The sequence below is a fragment of the Nyctibius grandis genome, chromosome 15, assembly GCF_013368605.1.
Source record: "Nyctibius grandis isolate bNycGra1 chromosome 15, bNycGra1.pri, whole genome shotgun sequence".
In the NCBI taxonomy this organism is placed as follows: Eukaryota; Metazoa; Chordata; class Aves; order Nyctibiiformes; family Nyctibiidae; genus Nyctibius; species Nyctibius grandis.
The window spans coordinates 7,286,792-7,299,043 of record NC_090672.1 but is presented as its reverse complement, the minus strand read 5'-3'; the positions used below and the strand labels follow the sequence as shown (position 1 = coordinate 7,299,043).

Here is a 12,252-nt window from a genome sequence, read left to right as displayed (position 1 = left end):
CCCCTGTGCTGCTGACAGGGAGGAGGGGGACAATTCATGAGTGAAGCTGAGCTCAGGGAGAAGGGAGGGGTGGTGGGCAGGTGTTTTAAGATTTAGTTTTTATTTCTCATTACCCTACTGTGATTTGATTGGTAATAAATTAAATTAATTTTCCCCAAGTTGAGTCTGTTTTGCCCATGAGGGTAACTGGTGAGTGATCTCTCCCTGTCCTTATCTTGCCCCGTGAGCCTTTCATTATATCTTCTCTCCCCTGTCCAGCTGAGGAGGGGAAGTGATAGAGTGGCTTTGGTGGGCACCTGGCCCCCAGCCAAGGTCAACCTGCCACATGCCACACAGTCAAAGAGCGTGGGAACACTATCACACAGAGGAAAGATTTACCGAAATGCTTTAATCTTGTATCATTTTATCAGAATCAAACCAAGCTGAAAAGTAACCTAAGATTAAAATGTCATTTGAACTTTGCTATATGAAAAAAACAATAAGATATAAACAGAGAAGAAATACCAGATTCTGGGTAGCCCCTTTGATAGCAAGTCCAGTTTGTTCTTGGCTACTCCACTTTCCTGCTGAGCTTGACCTTGCTAATTGTAAAATAAATTCCCAACTTTAAAATCATTTCTAACACAAGAATTGCTTTTTTTTCTGGGACAAAGGATATGAAATTTTGAAAGAAATTTGTGAAAACATTTATCAATAACACACACCTGGCCATAGACAACAACTTTCAAGGTAGTGCAGAAAGGCAAATGCCAGGTTGTCATGAAGAAGCAGGGGATACTTTATATAGAAAAAATTTCTGTAATCTGGTTGACAGAAAAAGACATGTTTTAAGAAAAAGCAATACTGTACTTGTTGATTCGTCCTCTTCAATGTCTTCATCAAGTGCGTAATTTCGCAGGAATTCTGCGAAGGCCTTGTTTTGTTTCAGAAGGTCTTGGTAAGATCCCGTTTCAGAGATTTTGCCATCTACCAGGACAACGATATGGTCCACCTGAGGCAGGAAGCTGATGCCATGGGTCACCAGAATTCGGGTCTGGATAGGGGAAAAAAGAGAAAAAAACCCACATCTCAGTTGCCACTGTGGGGACTAACACTACTCAGCAAGCCAAATACTACCACATTTTTGGGAGAGGGAGTGGATTATCATGTCAAGGTGAAATGCCAGGGGAAATACACTGTCCTTGTTAGCTTGGAAATATGTACGTGAACTTCCTATGCTTCCTACTGCATGCTGATATAACCACAGAGGGAAGTAAACCAACCGAATTATCATTCCGCCTTTCCCTTGTGCTGATTTTCTTTGCAGCCCTTCCCTTTTGAGCTCTGACATAGTTTGAGAAGATCATAATGGGAGCAGAAGGGGAAGCAAAGAGATTGCAGTTTGGTTGCATACTGCCAAAGACCTCTGTAAAATCAGTAAGCTGACACAACTTCTTCACTGCGCTGCCTCCAAGTAACAACAAGCAATACTAAGCCGACAACCTTTACAAGTTTCTGCAAATGTCTTGTTTTTGGAGATCTCATAGTAGGGATTTTAAAAGACAGACCAGGTTTCAGCCTCTGCATGTTCTGACTAGATCACATCACTTCTGGGCATGCCTACATAGCAGCTCCTCACAGTCTGTGCTATGGGGAAAATGTGTCCATATTGCCAATTAAACACAGAAATTCAGGAATGATTCAGCACTCAAGCCTCAGTGGTAAAATAGCTTTCCTGTTACCCATCAGTGTTTCTGAGTTTGTGTGCATTTTTAAGAGGATCTAAATGCCAGCTTACTTTTCCTTTAAGTACCCCATCTGGACCAATAACTTTGTCAAAGATGTGCTTTGCAACATGCGAGTCCACAGCAGAAAGGGGATCATCTAATAGGTAAATGTCAGAGTTGCTGTACACTGCACGAGCGAGGCTCACTCGCTGTCTCTGGCCACCTGAGAGGTTGATGCCCTGAAGGGAAAGAGGAGAGAACAAAATATATCACACAACTCGGTTCCAACAACAGCTATGACTTTTCATGGCTCTCACCCAGTCAAACACTCAGATGCTAAATTGAAACATGAGATGCTGAAGAGAATAACTCACTCTAAGCCAGAGACAGGAACAGAACGCCTCTAAATCTGTTTGCTCACTGCCAAACTTCCACTCACCCAGCAATCTGGAGATGGAATAAGCCTCTTGCTTAATAAGCTCCTAAAGGGAACTGTTAAAATGCAAAACTACAAAAAGGAAGACCATCAACCAGAATGTAAAATGCAAACATTCAAAGGAGGGCTGCAGCACCTGGAACACCTTCCACATCTCTCATCTTACATACAAATCTATATACCCACCCCATCTCATGAAATCTATCTCAAATTTAGTGGCCTATGAAAAAAAAAAATATCTTTGTTGGTTATCACAGATGTAAAAGTTTCTCATTAAAATGAGGTGTTAAGGGATGATCGTATCACTTTTTCACTTGAAGCACACCATATGTTCCCTCTCTTTTTATCCCTACAAGAAAAGGAAGGATTAAGACAGGTGCACCTTTACAATTGGACAACAAATGGAGGATGCTCTGATCTTCCAGGGCTAGGTGTGCAATTATGCATCACAGTACAAACACACACTTAAAGTTAGGAACAAGTTCAAGTCCAACTGCCTTCCACAAAACCGCCCTGCATGTTTCAGTGTTGATTGCAGCAGGGATACCATTGTAAAGATCAAACCAAATCTGGTGCTGACTTTACAGCATTCTCTTTAGCTAGACAGAACAGGAATCACCAAGCAGGTCTGACTCAGAAAAAAAATTTACCTTCTCTCCTATCTCAGTCTGGTCTCCTCCTGGCAGCACTTCCAGGTCATTTTTTAAAGCACAGGCCTCCAGGACATTTTGGTATTTTTGTTCATTAGGCGCTTGGCCAAACAAAATGTTATCTTTCAGTGTGGCATTCTGGATCCAGGCTTGTTGAGGCACATAAGCAACAGAACCCTGGAACAAGGAATGAGAAAGGAAACCTCTGACTTGTAATAAGCAGCAATTCATGCTTACAACTCTGATTAAGATCTGCAGCACATAGATACAGCTCCTGTTTGATACACATTCGTATTATACACATATGTGTGCTAATTGCTGATGTATAGTTGGTAGAATCAGGAAAGTAATTTCCTATAAAGCACAACTGAACAGGTGAGGGCAAAACCCACGCGCAGACAAGCTGGCATAGTAGCAAACAGAATTCCCTCTCCAGCCTGATGTGCATTATCAGCAATGGCAGGCATAAGCAGCACATTTCCATACCATCGTTAACTGGCATTGTAAACAATACCAACCTTCACAGCCACTTCTCCTTCCAGCTTTTCCATTTCACCCAGGAGAGCAGACACCAGAGAAGACTTCCCACAGCCAACATGGCCAACAATGGCAACCAAAGCACCACTGGGGACCAACAGATTGATACTGTGGAGGAAACAGGCTGGAAATTAATTAAACATTAGTTTACTAAAGACATTATGGGTCTTTAAACCAGGGCTGAAATACACAGTGACAAATCAGCCTGACCTCAGCCTGACTGGATATAGTAAGCACAGCTTGGTCACTGGTCTTCTCCTCCCTTTCTTGTGTACAATCAACTGTAACCAGAACTGTAGGAGTAAATGGAAACCCAGCATTAATCTGTCTTGTTGGTTGTTAAATCAGCAGGATTGGTAGCAAGCCTTCTAAGATCCCTTGCTGTGTCACATCAGTCTGTTAGTGAGTCAAACAGGGTTAATAAGCATTTTGAAAGCAGACAATCTTCCAGAAGTCTTTTGGGTTTTGATTTTAAAACCAAGAGCAATTATATAAAAGTAGTGAGTGAATACAGTCCATCTAAAAATGCTCGAACCACTTTAGTACCATACTTCCAGTGCTTGTAAACAGTGTTCACAACGACACCAGAAAAACAAAATTTTCCCAATTAAAATTCTTTATTGTTTTCCCCACGATGTTCTTAAAGGTGCTGCTTTAGGTCCTGGTTTTGAAGGCGAACTGATATGGAAATGACTGATGAACACAGTTGCTTTGCCATCAAAGTGTCTTTCACTAATGAAATCCAGCCAAACTTCTGTTTGCACAGATCCTGATGCAGAACTAGGGCTCTGATTCTTATGCAGGTTCTGTAAAACCTAGATGGCATGAGGATTAGCTCGACGTTTTAAAGGCAGAAGAGATGCACATATGGGATGTGTGGAAACAACCTCTTCCAGAAGTCAGCCTGCAGATATTACTAGACACCTTTCAAATAGACCTCCCAAGAACCAGAAACCAGGAAGCAGGTAGATGTTGTATTACAATTGCATAAAGAAATCTTACTCTTTTAAAGATGGCTTAAGCTCCTTTCCCCAGCTGAACGTTGCATTTGTTACACTGATGGCATTGCCTGTATGACAAAAACACAGCAACAGAGAAGGCAGGAAATGTATGACACAGAATAGTATGGTGAGAGACTGGCAGACAGAGGAATCTTTATTTATGGGTGTTTCACATTACAGTTCCCTTTTCAACTGGCATGGGAAGCACAGTCTCATGACTGTGGGTCACAAGATAGGCTTGTTCAGAGTGAAAATAACTGATCGCAACTTAAGCTATAGACTGTGAGCTTACAGACCTACGGAGCTGAAAAGCTGTCCTGCTTCACCCTGCCCCAGCGAGGCTAGTCCCAGCATTTTCTGCTCAGAATCCCCATTCAACTGTCAGCACAACTTTACTTAAGAAGCCACTTTCAAGTCGGTAGGAGACCACTGAGTGCTGTTGACTTTGATGTATCAGATTAAATTTGCCTCTGCGCAGCTTTTTGCTTGTCACACTAACAAGCCACAGATCTGCAGGCTTTCTTTACCTCCTGGTGGGGTGGTGTATAACAGTAATGGCATGAAAGCCACACAGCCACCCCTCCTCCTCCTCAGTTTACTGCATCATACACCAGAGAGGTTTCAAACCACAGTATCACCAAAGTGCATTACATGAAAAACCACATTTTTTGAGACCACTTGGTTTGCTCATTTGTTTTTGGGATACTGTTCCCAACAGAAAAAATCAAAACTGTTTATAATGTTTCTGAGCATTTGTGCAGTGCAAAAGGTTTGAGCAGGTCTTGCTGTGCCTAGTCAGTGGATACACTTCATTATTCAGTGCTGTTGGCATCCAGCACATTGCAGATGCAAACTCAGGCCCAATAACTCAGCTCAAAGCTCAAAAATATAGCCAGAAACTTCTGTATTTTCCACATAGCCTGAACAACAAACATATACTTTTCAAAGAAGCAACTGTTTGTTTTTTTTTTGTAAAACCAAGATTATTGTTGTTATTTTCTTTTTGCTTTTTTCATAACTCAACCAGTCCAAAACAAATAAAAGATGTTTGTTGTATTAGCATAGTTTAGAAAAAAAAATGATGTCTTTACCTGGTGCAATCACTTTTGTTTCCACACAATTTGGATCAAGTTCATCATGACTCAGGAACTGCCGAATTCTCTTTAGGGAAACACTTGTCTAAGAAAAGAGCGTGGCGTTATTTTGTCATTCTTTTAATGGGGACTTAATGCTCTTACTACTGAAAAAGAACGCATGGAGAATGGCTTAAGCTTTCACCCCATGGGCTTCCTGAACAGTGACTCATTCTTTCCCTGCAATCAGTCTTATGCTGAAATTCAGGCTTTTAACTGTGAAATTTCTTAGACCAAGCTGAGTTCATCTGAGTGAAGCAAAATTCACACAGACGAGGTTACTCAGAAGATGTCAGGCTTTCCAGTACAGGGCAGCGGTACAGAAAGGACATTAGAAAGAAACCCAGCTAACAGGCAGATACCAGGGATCTCTGCATTCCAGAAATCAGGGACATCTGGGGTTCTTTTTGTTCAAAACGACTTATGCACCAGATCCTCCTTACCTGCGCAATGTTGCTAATGACTTGCGGAAGCATACTGAGGGGAAACTTTAAGATATTAAACAAGGAGAGGGAGACAAAAGCTTTTTCTGCATCCAGAATATTCTTCTCATCCACCGAGACATATACAGCAAATGTCGTCAATGCTACCTGAAAGCCAGAAAGTGAGTTTACTGCAAGACATATGTAGTATTGTGACATTTGAAAAAGCAATCAAGCATCGTAGGCATCTTTGAAATAAAAGTATCAACAACAAAATTGGGCAAGTTCTCCATTTCTGACCTTTTCAACATGCTTTCAGAATGACAAGTCATATGAACAAGTTGATACAAGAAAGGGCACGCGGAATAAAATAACTTTCAGATTACTAATGGCTACGTTCAGTTGAACTAGGAGATTGAAGAGGTGAACTATAGAACTTGGGTAAATAAAAACGAGCAGCAGTTATCTGGCTGTGGTTTGGCTGCATTTCCAACTCCACCCAACCAAATTTTCCCATTGTAAACTGCAGGCTAAGCAAACAAGACTAACTGATCAATAGGGAAGGGAGTAAAATCCAAGTTATTTGCTGGTTCGCTGTATGACAGGGACCATCCACTGTGGAGGGACCATCCTATGCAGTAAACTAACGGTGAGCAGGAATGGGAATGTGTATTTAAGGAAGTGCATTAACTTCAGGGAAACATGAAAGAGGCAGGATCTTGAGACCGTTAAGAGTATTTCTGCAGGGTTGGGCCTTTGATCTCGAGAACAGTTGGCTAGGAATATTTTTGACAAAGTACTTATCTGGATGTTTTTGTTCACCAAAAGCAAAACCCTTTCTGCAAAAGGGATCACAGTGCAATGAAGTAGAAAATAGAGGAAAAGAGAAAATTCAGGAAAAAGCATTTCAGAATTGGCAATGTATTTGGGCTTCATTTTTTACATTAACTCAAATCTTTTTTTTAGGTTGCAGAATAATTTAACAACTCCCTCTCTCACTAAAACAAGCAGAGCACTGTAACATGAATGGTAGAAATGAGAGCTTAAGACAGACGTTGTCCTGACTGACTCAATTAAATTTTTTTTTTTTCTCTTTTTGCTATTCACAAATATCTCTGAGGTTTCAAACTCTAGTTTCAATTTGTTATGGAAAGTACTTTGAAGTGGTTGGAAATTCTCCTGAGACAGCTATTCCCAGCTTCCACTGGCAGGCTTTATCAAGAAATACTTTAATACCGATTAACAAAAAGGCTCTAGAGAACAGCGAACTTTGCTTCAAAGCATGTGAATAATTTTTTTTAGAAGTATTTATATTTTATTCCTATGTACATTTAGCAAGCAGAAAGCCTCACATTTATCCTTCAAGGATGTACCTGTACAGCTTAGAAAGTCACACAAATTCAATTTACCAGGAATGGTGAGCTGATCCATGCAAAGGTGGACAAAGAATTGAGATAGGCAGATTTTTTCAAAACTCGCAGCTCATTCTTTCGTATCTCCAGCACTTTTTCTGAAAATGATGGTTCCCAAGCATACAGCTTCAGCACCTTTATGCCACCCAGAATCTCATTCATTAATTTAATGCGCGAGTCTTTATATCGCATTTGTTCCACCTAGGTTATTAGTAAACACAGGAGACAGAGTGTCACAGGAATGACTAGAAGAGAGCTTCCAACATGTTGTCTTACAGCTGTGATGTCCTTGGGCTATTTCTAAAGAAGTTGCAAAGGGTAATAAAATAAAGCCAGACTGTTATCAGTAAGGTTACTGTGCAAGTCTATACCTCCAAAGAAAGCAGAAATCAAAGAAAATGGCTGAAAAGCAAAGTACAAAAGCTTTCCACTCATCTTCACTGTTAGGGGTTACATTTTCAAAACCACCTTAAAGAAAGATTCAGGCACTTTGCAAAAATACTACCCTACTTCCTTCAATTTGTTCAGATTTTTTTCCTGATATGCATAGTTTTATTTCTTAGGGCATCCCTTGAAAATTGTGGTTACTCCTGGTTTATTTTTTTTCCCTATACATTAGAATACAGTGCTTCATTCAGTTACTTTAAAAAAAAAAAAATTAAAAAAAAATCCCTGCTCAGCTGTCCAGACAAAATGAAAAACTGTGTTCACACACACACACGCACACCAAGCAGCTCTGAGCATCTTATAATGGGCAAGGGAGAAAAGGAATGTTAATACTAACATGTCAGCATCCAAGAGATTTAATGGGAAGTCTGGATGTCTCTTTAAGGCACATAATAATACCACTCTGTTACTAAGGCTGTGCTTAAATGTCATAATTTATATTCGTTTTCCAACTCTTACCTTTTTTACATCAACAGCTTGATTTTTTTTTAAGTCATTGATAGGTAGCACAGCACAAGCCACTTATTAGATTTTTTCTAGCACAAAGCCAGAGGGCACTATTATATTGTTTTTTTCAGCTTTCCTTGACTAGAGATGACTAAGACTACGAAGAAATGAATAAAGGATTCTTTTACCTTAAGATACTAATTCAAGTTTAGCCCAGCTCAGTAGCAGTGAAAGTCAATGCTGGCTCTTAGCATAAAAAACAAGCTGCCAGGTTTCAGTTCCCATCTCTGAAAACAGTCATTCACAGCTTAAAGGACAGCATTTAGTTGCCCTTTCTCTAGACGCTCCTAGAAGCAGCTACCAGGTGAAGGGATATGGAGACAAAGAAACTTCTTGCTAATCCCAGAAGCTGCTCCAGTAGTATGAAGAACCACTGACTCAATGCCACACCCTTGCCTTAAGTAGCATTCAATTCACTATGGAAAAACTATATGAGAGGATGCAGTTATTAAATCTATCAGTGCAATCTTACTTATAAGTAAATTGGTGCAAATGGCAGCTCATTAATGGCCAAGACAATCACTGATGCTTTCATTTCTCATAGTACAGCTGCCAATTCAGATAACATCACCTTCTCTGCTAGTACCTTACCTGGAATGCTCTGGTTTTCATTGCTATTGCAGAGTTAAATGGGATAAGTAAAACCATCACGGCAACTCCTGCCAGCACAGAAGGCCCTAAAGTCTTGATTGAAAGAAAAAAAGTAAGTAGTTGTTGTACCCAAGAGCTGCTGTTCCCTATGGTGAGCATTAAAGCAACAGCAGGTTACAGAAAGAGAAATGAATGTTTTACATAGACATGTTGGACTCCTCCCAGTGAAGTGTTCTGATTCCACAGAACAACTGTGAGGAGGAGACAGAAAAATATGACAGCATCCACCTTGAATTATTACGTTAGTATTGGTGATAGCAGAGCACTTTGTGATTTACCTGTGAAGTGGTTCCCAGTAGGAGGGGAAAGTAAGTTTGAACTAATGCAACTACAGAGCTATTGAGCAAATGTAGAAAGGGAACAAATAAACCACACAGAAGGAATTTTCCCATTGACTTCTCTCTAACCGTAATTACTGAATTAACCCAGGACCCTCAATTAGAGTAAAAACACACAAACTGCTAGCTAACTGCTAGCTACCAGAGTTCAGCTTACTAGTGGAGCAGTAACTCATAAAGCTGCTACAACTTAATGGCTTTCAAGTCTAAATCAAATATGGTTATATTGGTGCTACTGTTTTATGCAGTAAAACAGATTAATTGCATAAAAAGATTTCAAAGATGAAAGCCAGTGCTCAAACTGAACATGGAATAAACCAGAAAAAACTTCAGTGTAGCGAAGGAAATATTATAGTTATTCCAGGTGAGATTTGTTTCATGTTGACTTGCACAAAACTTCTTTATACGGCATGATATAATCTTTATACTTGGCTTACATTTCCTATGTCCAGTGGTTTTTTTTTTGTTTGTTTGGTTTGTTTTTTTAAACCATTTCCCTCAAGCTCTCATTTGTATCAACTACTGGGAACACTGTGATGAGTCCAAGACTGATCCTATCAAAGCATGGTAGGGACAGAGGAGACATAAAGGCTATCTTTTGCTTCAAATGCCTTATCTTGCCTACCAGCTGAACAAAATAATTAAGAAACTAATCGATCATGCACACCAGTACAAGCTATTTTACTACAAGGCAGAACAATAAATTTCTAAAAAAGCAGTGGCAGATCAAATTAACAAAAAAATAATAAGCTTGCACATAATTTAGACAAATTCTGAAAAAATGTGACAATGTCTGTACCTGCCAGAGGAAATACAAAGCTAGAAATATCTGGAGTGGTGCAGACCACAACATGTTCAGGAAAGTCATCAGGTCCATGAAACGCTGGGCATCCACTGACATCAAGTTGACAATTTCTCCAACAGTAGACGAGCGCTTCGCTGAGTTTGTGATGACTAAGGACTGAGAAATAAGAGAGAATCAGGGGTTTCACAATCTTGATACGTATGGAGAAATACAGAGGAGAAATCCTGAATTATTAGCAAAACAAGGCACTCCCCGAGAATGTGCTTCTCCAACAAGAATAATTCACACCTACATCAATTCCTAATCTCCAAAGAACAAGACTTCATGAAATGGTTTGCTTGTGAGCACCTCTATCTCAAGCAGTACGGAGCATTCTGAAGAAAACCTAGCTGCATCTAATCAACTCGTAGCACAAACACGCTCTTCTCCTGGATCCCTTTTCTGAATATTTAAAGTGATATGTTGCCTGTGATACGTCTGGTGACCTACCAGTACACCCACATTAAGTTGCTGATCGCTAGAAAATTCTATAAAGTATGATAGAGGTACTCCTAAAAACTCACCAAAAAACCAAACCTTTTATATTCCAGGAGGCTATTCTTCTCCAATATGCCTGCTCTTCCCTGAGTATTTGAGAACAGAGGCCACTTGCTTGGCTATACGCTGGTGTTCCAGCCCATGAAATGCTTCCAGTCTTACCTTTCGATATATCACTCCAGTGATCCCAGTTCTCAGCCTCATCCCAGTAACAAAGCAGTACTGGAAATGCTGGTGAAGTATGAGTGTCTGCAGCACAGCACAGACAAACATCAAAGCCGCAATCAAAAATCCCCACCAGGCTGGGGCATCTTTGTTCTTAATGAAGCCGATTAATACACTGTTTTTCAGAAGATGAGGGAAGGAAAAGGAAAAAGAAACAACAATAAAAAACATGCAGCAAGTTTAATGGGACATAACACAGCTTCCCTCAGCTATGGCATCCTGCCACATCCTCTCTCTAACCACAAAAAGTAAACAGCTCGCCAGGATGCAAGCTGAGTTACGATTTCAGTCAAACAACATTGCAAAGATACAACAGCAGAACCTTAGGCTTTGCCAGTGAGAAAGCCCATTTGCAAATGAGCCCGTAGAAAACGAAATATTACAAGAAACTCTAGGTTTCCCCTGAGATCCAGCATTTAAACACATGGCTCACTGTCTGAGCTGTTAGGCAGCCCCCCAGGGCAAGCGGTGAATGATAGGACACAGTAGGACAGTGTAGTAAAGCAGGTGAAACCAGCTTCTTACCCAAATCCTTTTCAAGCAGCCTGAGTGCTTCTGCCTGGGGTGTTTTCCCACAAAAAAGCTAGATTAAAAGACATCCTCCTGGATGGATGTATAAAGAGTTCGTCACTCCTGCTTTTTTGGTAAAATGGTAGTACCATTAAACTGGTTATATCATCTTTTATTAATAAGCCATTTCTTACTACACACAGCTGCTCTCCCTGAGAGAGCTGCACACTGTCATATAGTGAACAAGCAGAACAACACGTCCAGTGTTCTCAAAAATCACATCTGTGATTTCAGGCTACTGACCAGAGTATGGAATTGTCAAAATATGGGAGGAACAGAGATTTGACTCCATGGTTCAAATAACCAAGCAGTGGGAAAATACACCTGGAAACTACAAATCAGGCCCCACAGCCTTGCGTTAGAAGCATGAGTTTGCTACATCTTTCTTCTTCCAGTCCAGACAGATCTTCTTTCTGCACTGCACCAGTCGTTCACGCTGTAAGTGGACAGCTTCAGGAACAACTCTTCCTCATAGTCCCAGCATGGGATTCAGCAATCTTTTTAGAAACATAAAACTCTTACATGCAACTTGCCAGACAGCCATGGCTTTTTCATTTGCTCTTACCACTAGCAGTGCATTTTCCAAGACTGCAGGAATTTAGACTTGAGAAGAAATTCCCCATCATATGCCTTGAGATATCACTGACAACATATCCAGGAATTTATGCAAATTTGAGAAATTCCCAGGATAGATTATACTTAATGTGTTCTCAGAAGGAAGGCAGCTGCCTCCTCTTCACTAGGGACTCTGGAAGAAGACAGACTGTAAGCTATTAAATGTCACCATACTGAGTTGGACCCCCTTTTTAGCAAATTTCCTAGGGGTATGTCACAAACCTCCCACAGAACAACATGATCTCAGAACACAGCTCCAC

General features: G+C 40.5%; 1 protein-coding gene across 3 annotated transcripts in view; it reads right to left on the bottom strand.

Moving 5' to 3' along the window:
- The window catches only part of ABCC3 (ATP binding cassette subfamily C member 3), a 49,620-nt gene that overhangs the window by 11,980 nt on the left and 25,388 nt on the right, over positions 1–12,252 (bottom strand). For all 3 annotated transcript variants that reach the window (XM_068413537.1, XM_068413536.1, XM_068413538.1), the window contains exons 9-19: positions 10,745–10,922; positions 10,040–10,201; positions 8,843–8,935; positions 7,295–7,498; positions 5,907–6,053; positions 5,422–5,509; positions 4,332–4,398; positions 3,311–3,437; positions 2,793–2,969; positions 1,778–1,945; positions 850–1,033 (exon numbers count right to left, since the gene is read on the bottom strand). In XM_068413537.1, coding sequence (XP_068269638.1) covers positions 850–1,033; positions 1,778–1,945; positions 2,793–2,969; positions 3,311–3,437; positions 4,332–4,398; positions 5,422–5,509; positions 5,907–6,053; positions 7,295–7,498; positions 8,843–8,935; positions 10,040–10,201; positions 10,745–10,922 — 1,595 coding nt within the window. The remainder of the gene's footprint in view (positions 1–849; positions 1,034–1,777; positions 1,946–2,792; positions 2,970–3,310; positions 3,438–4,331; positions 4,399–5,421; positions 5,510–5,906; positions 6,054–7,294; positions 7,499–8,842; positions 8,936–10,039; positions 10,202–10,744; positions 10,923–12,252) is intronic.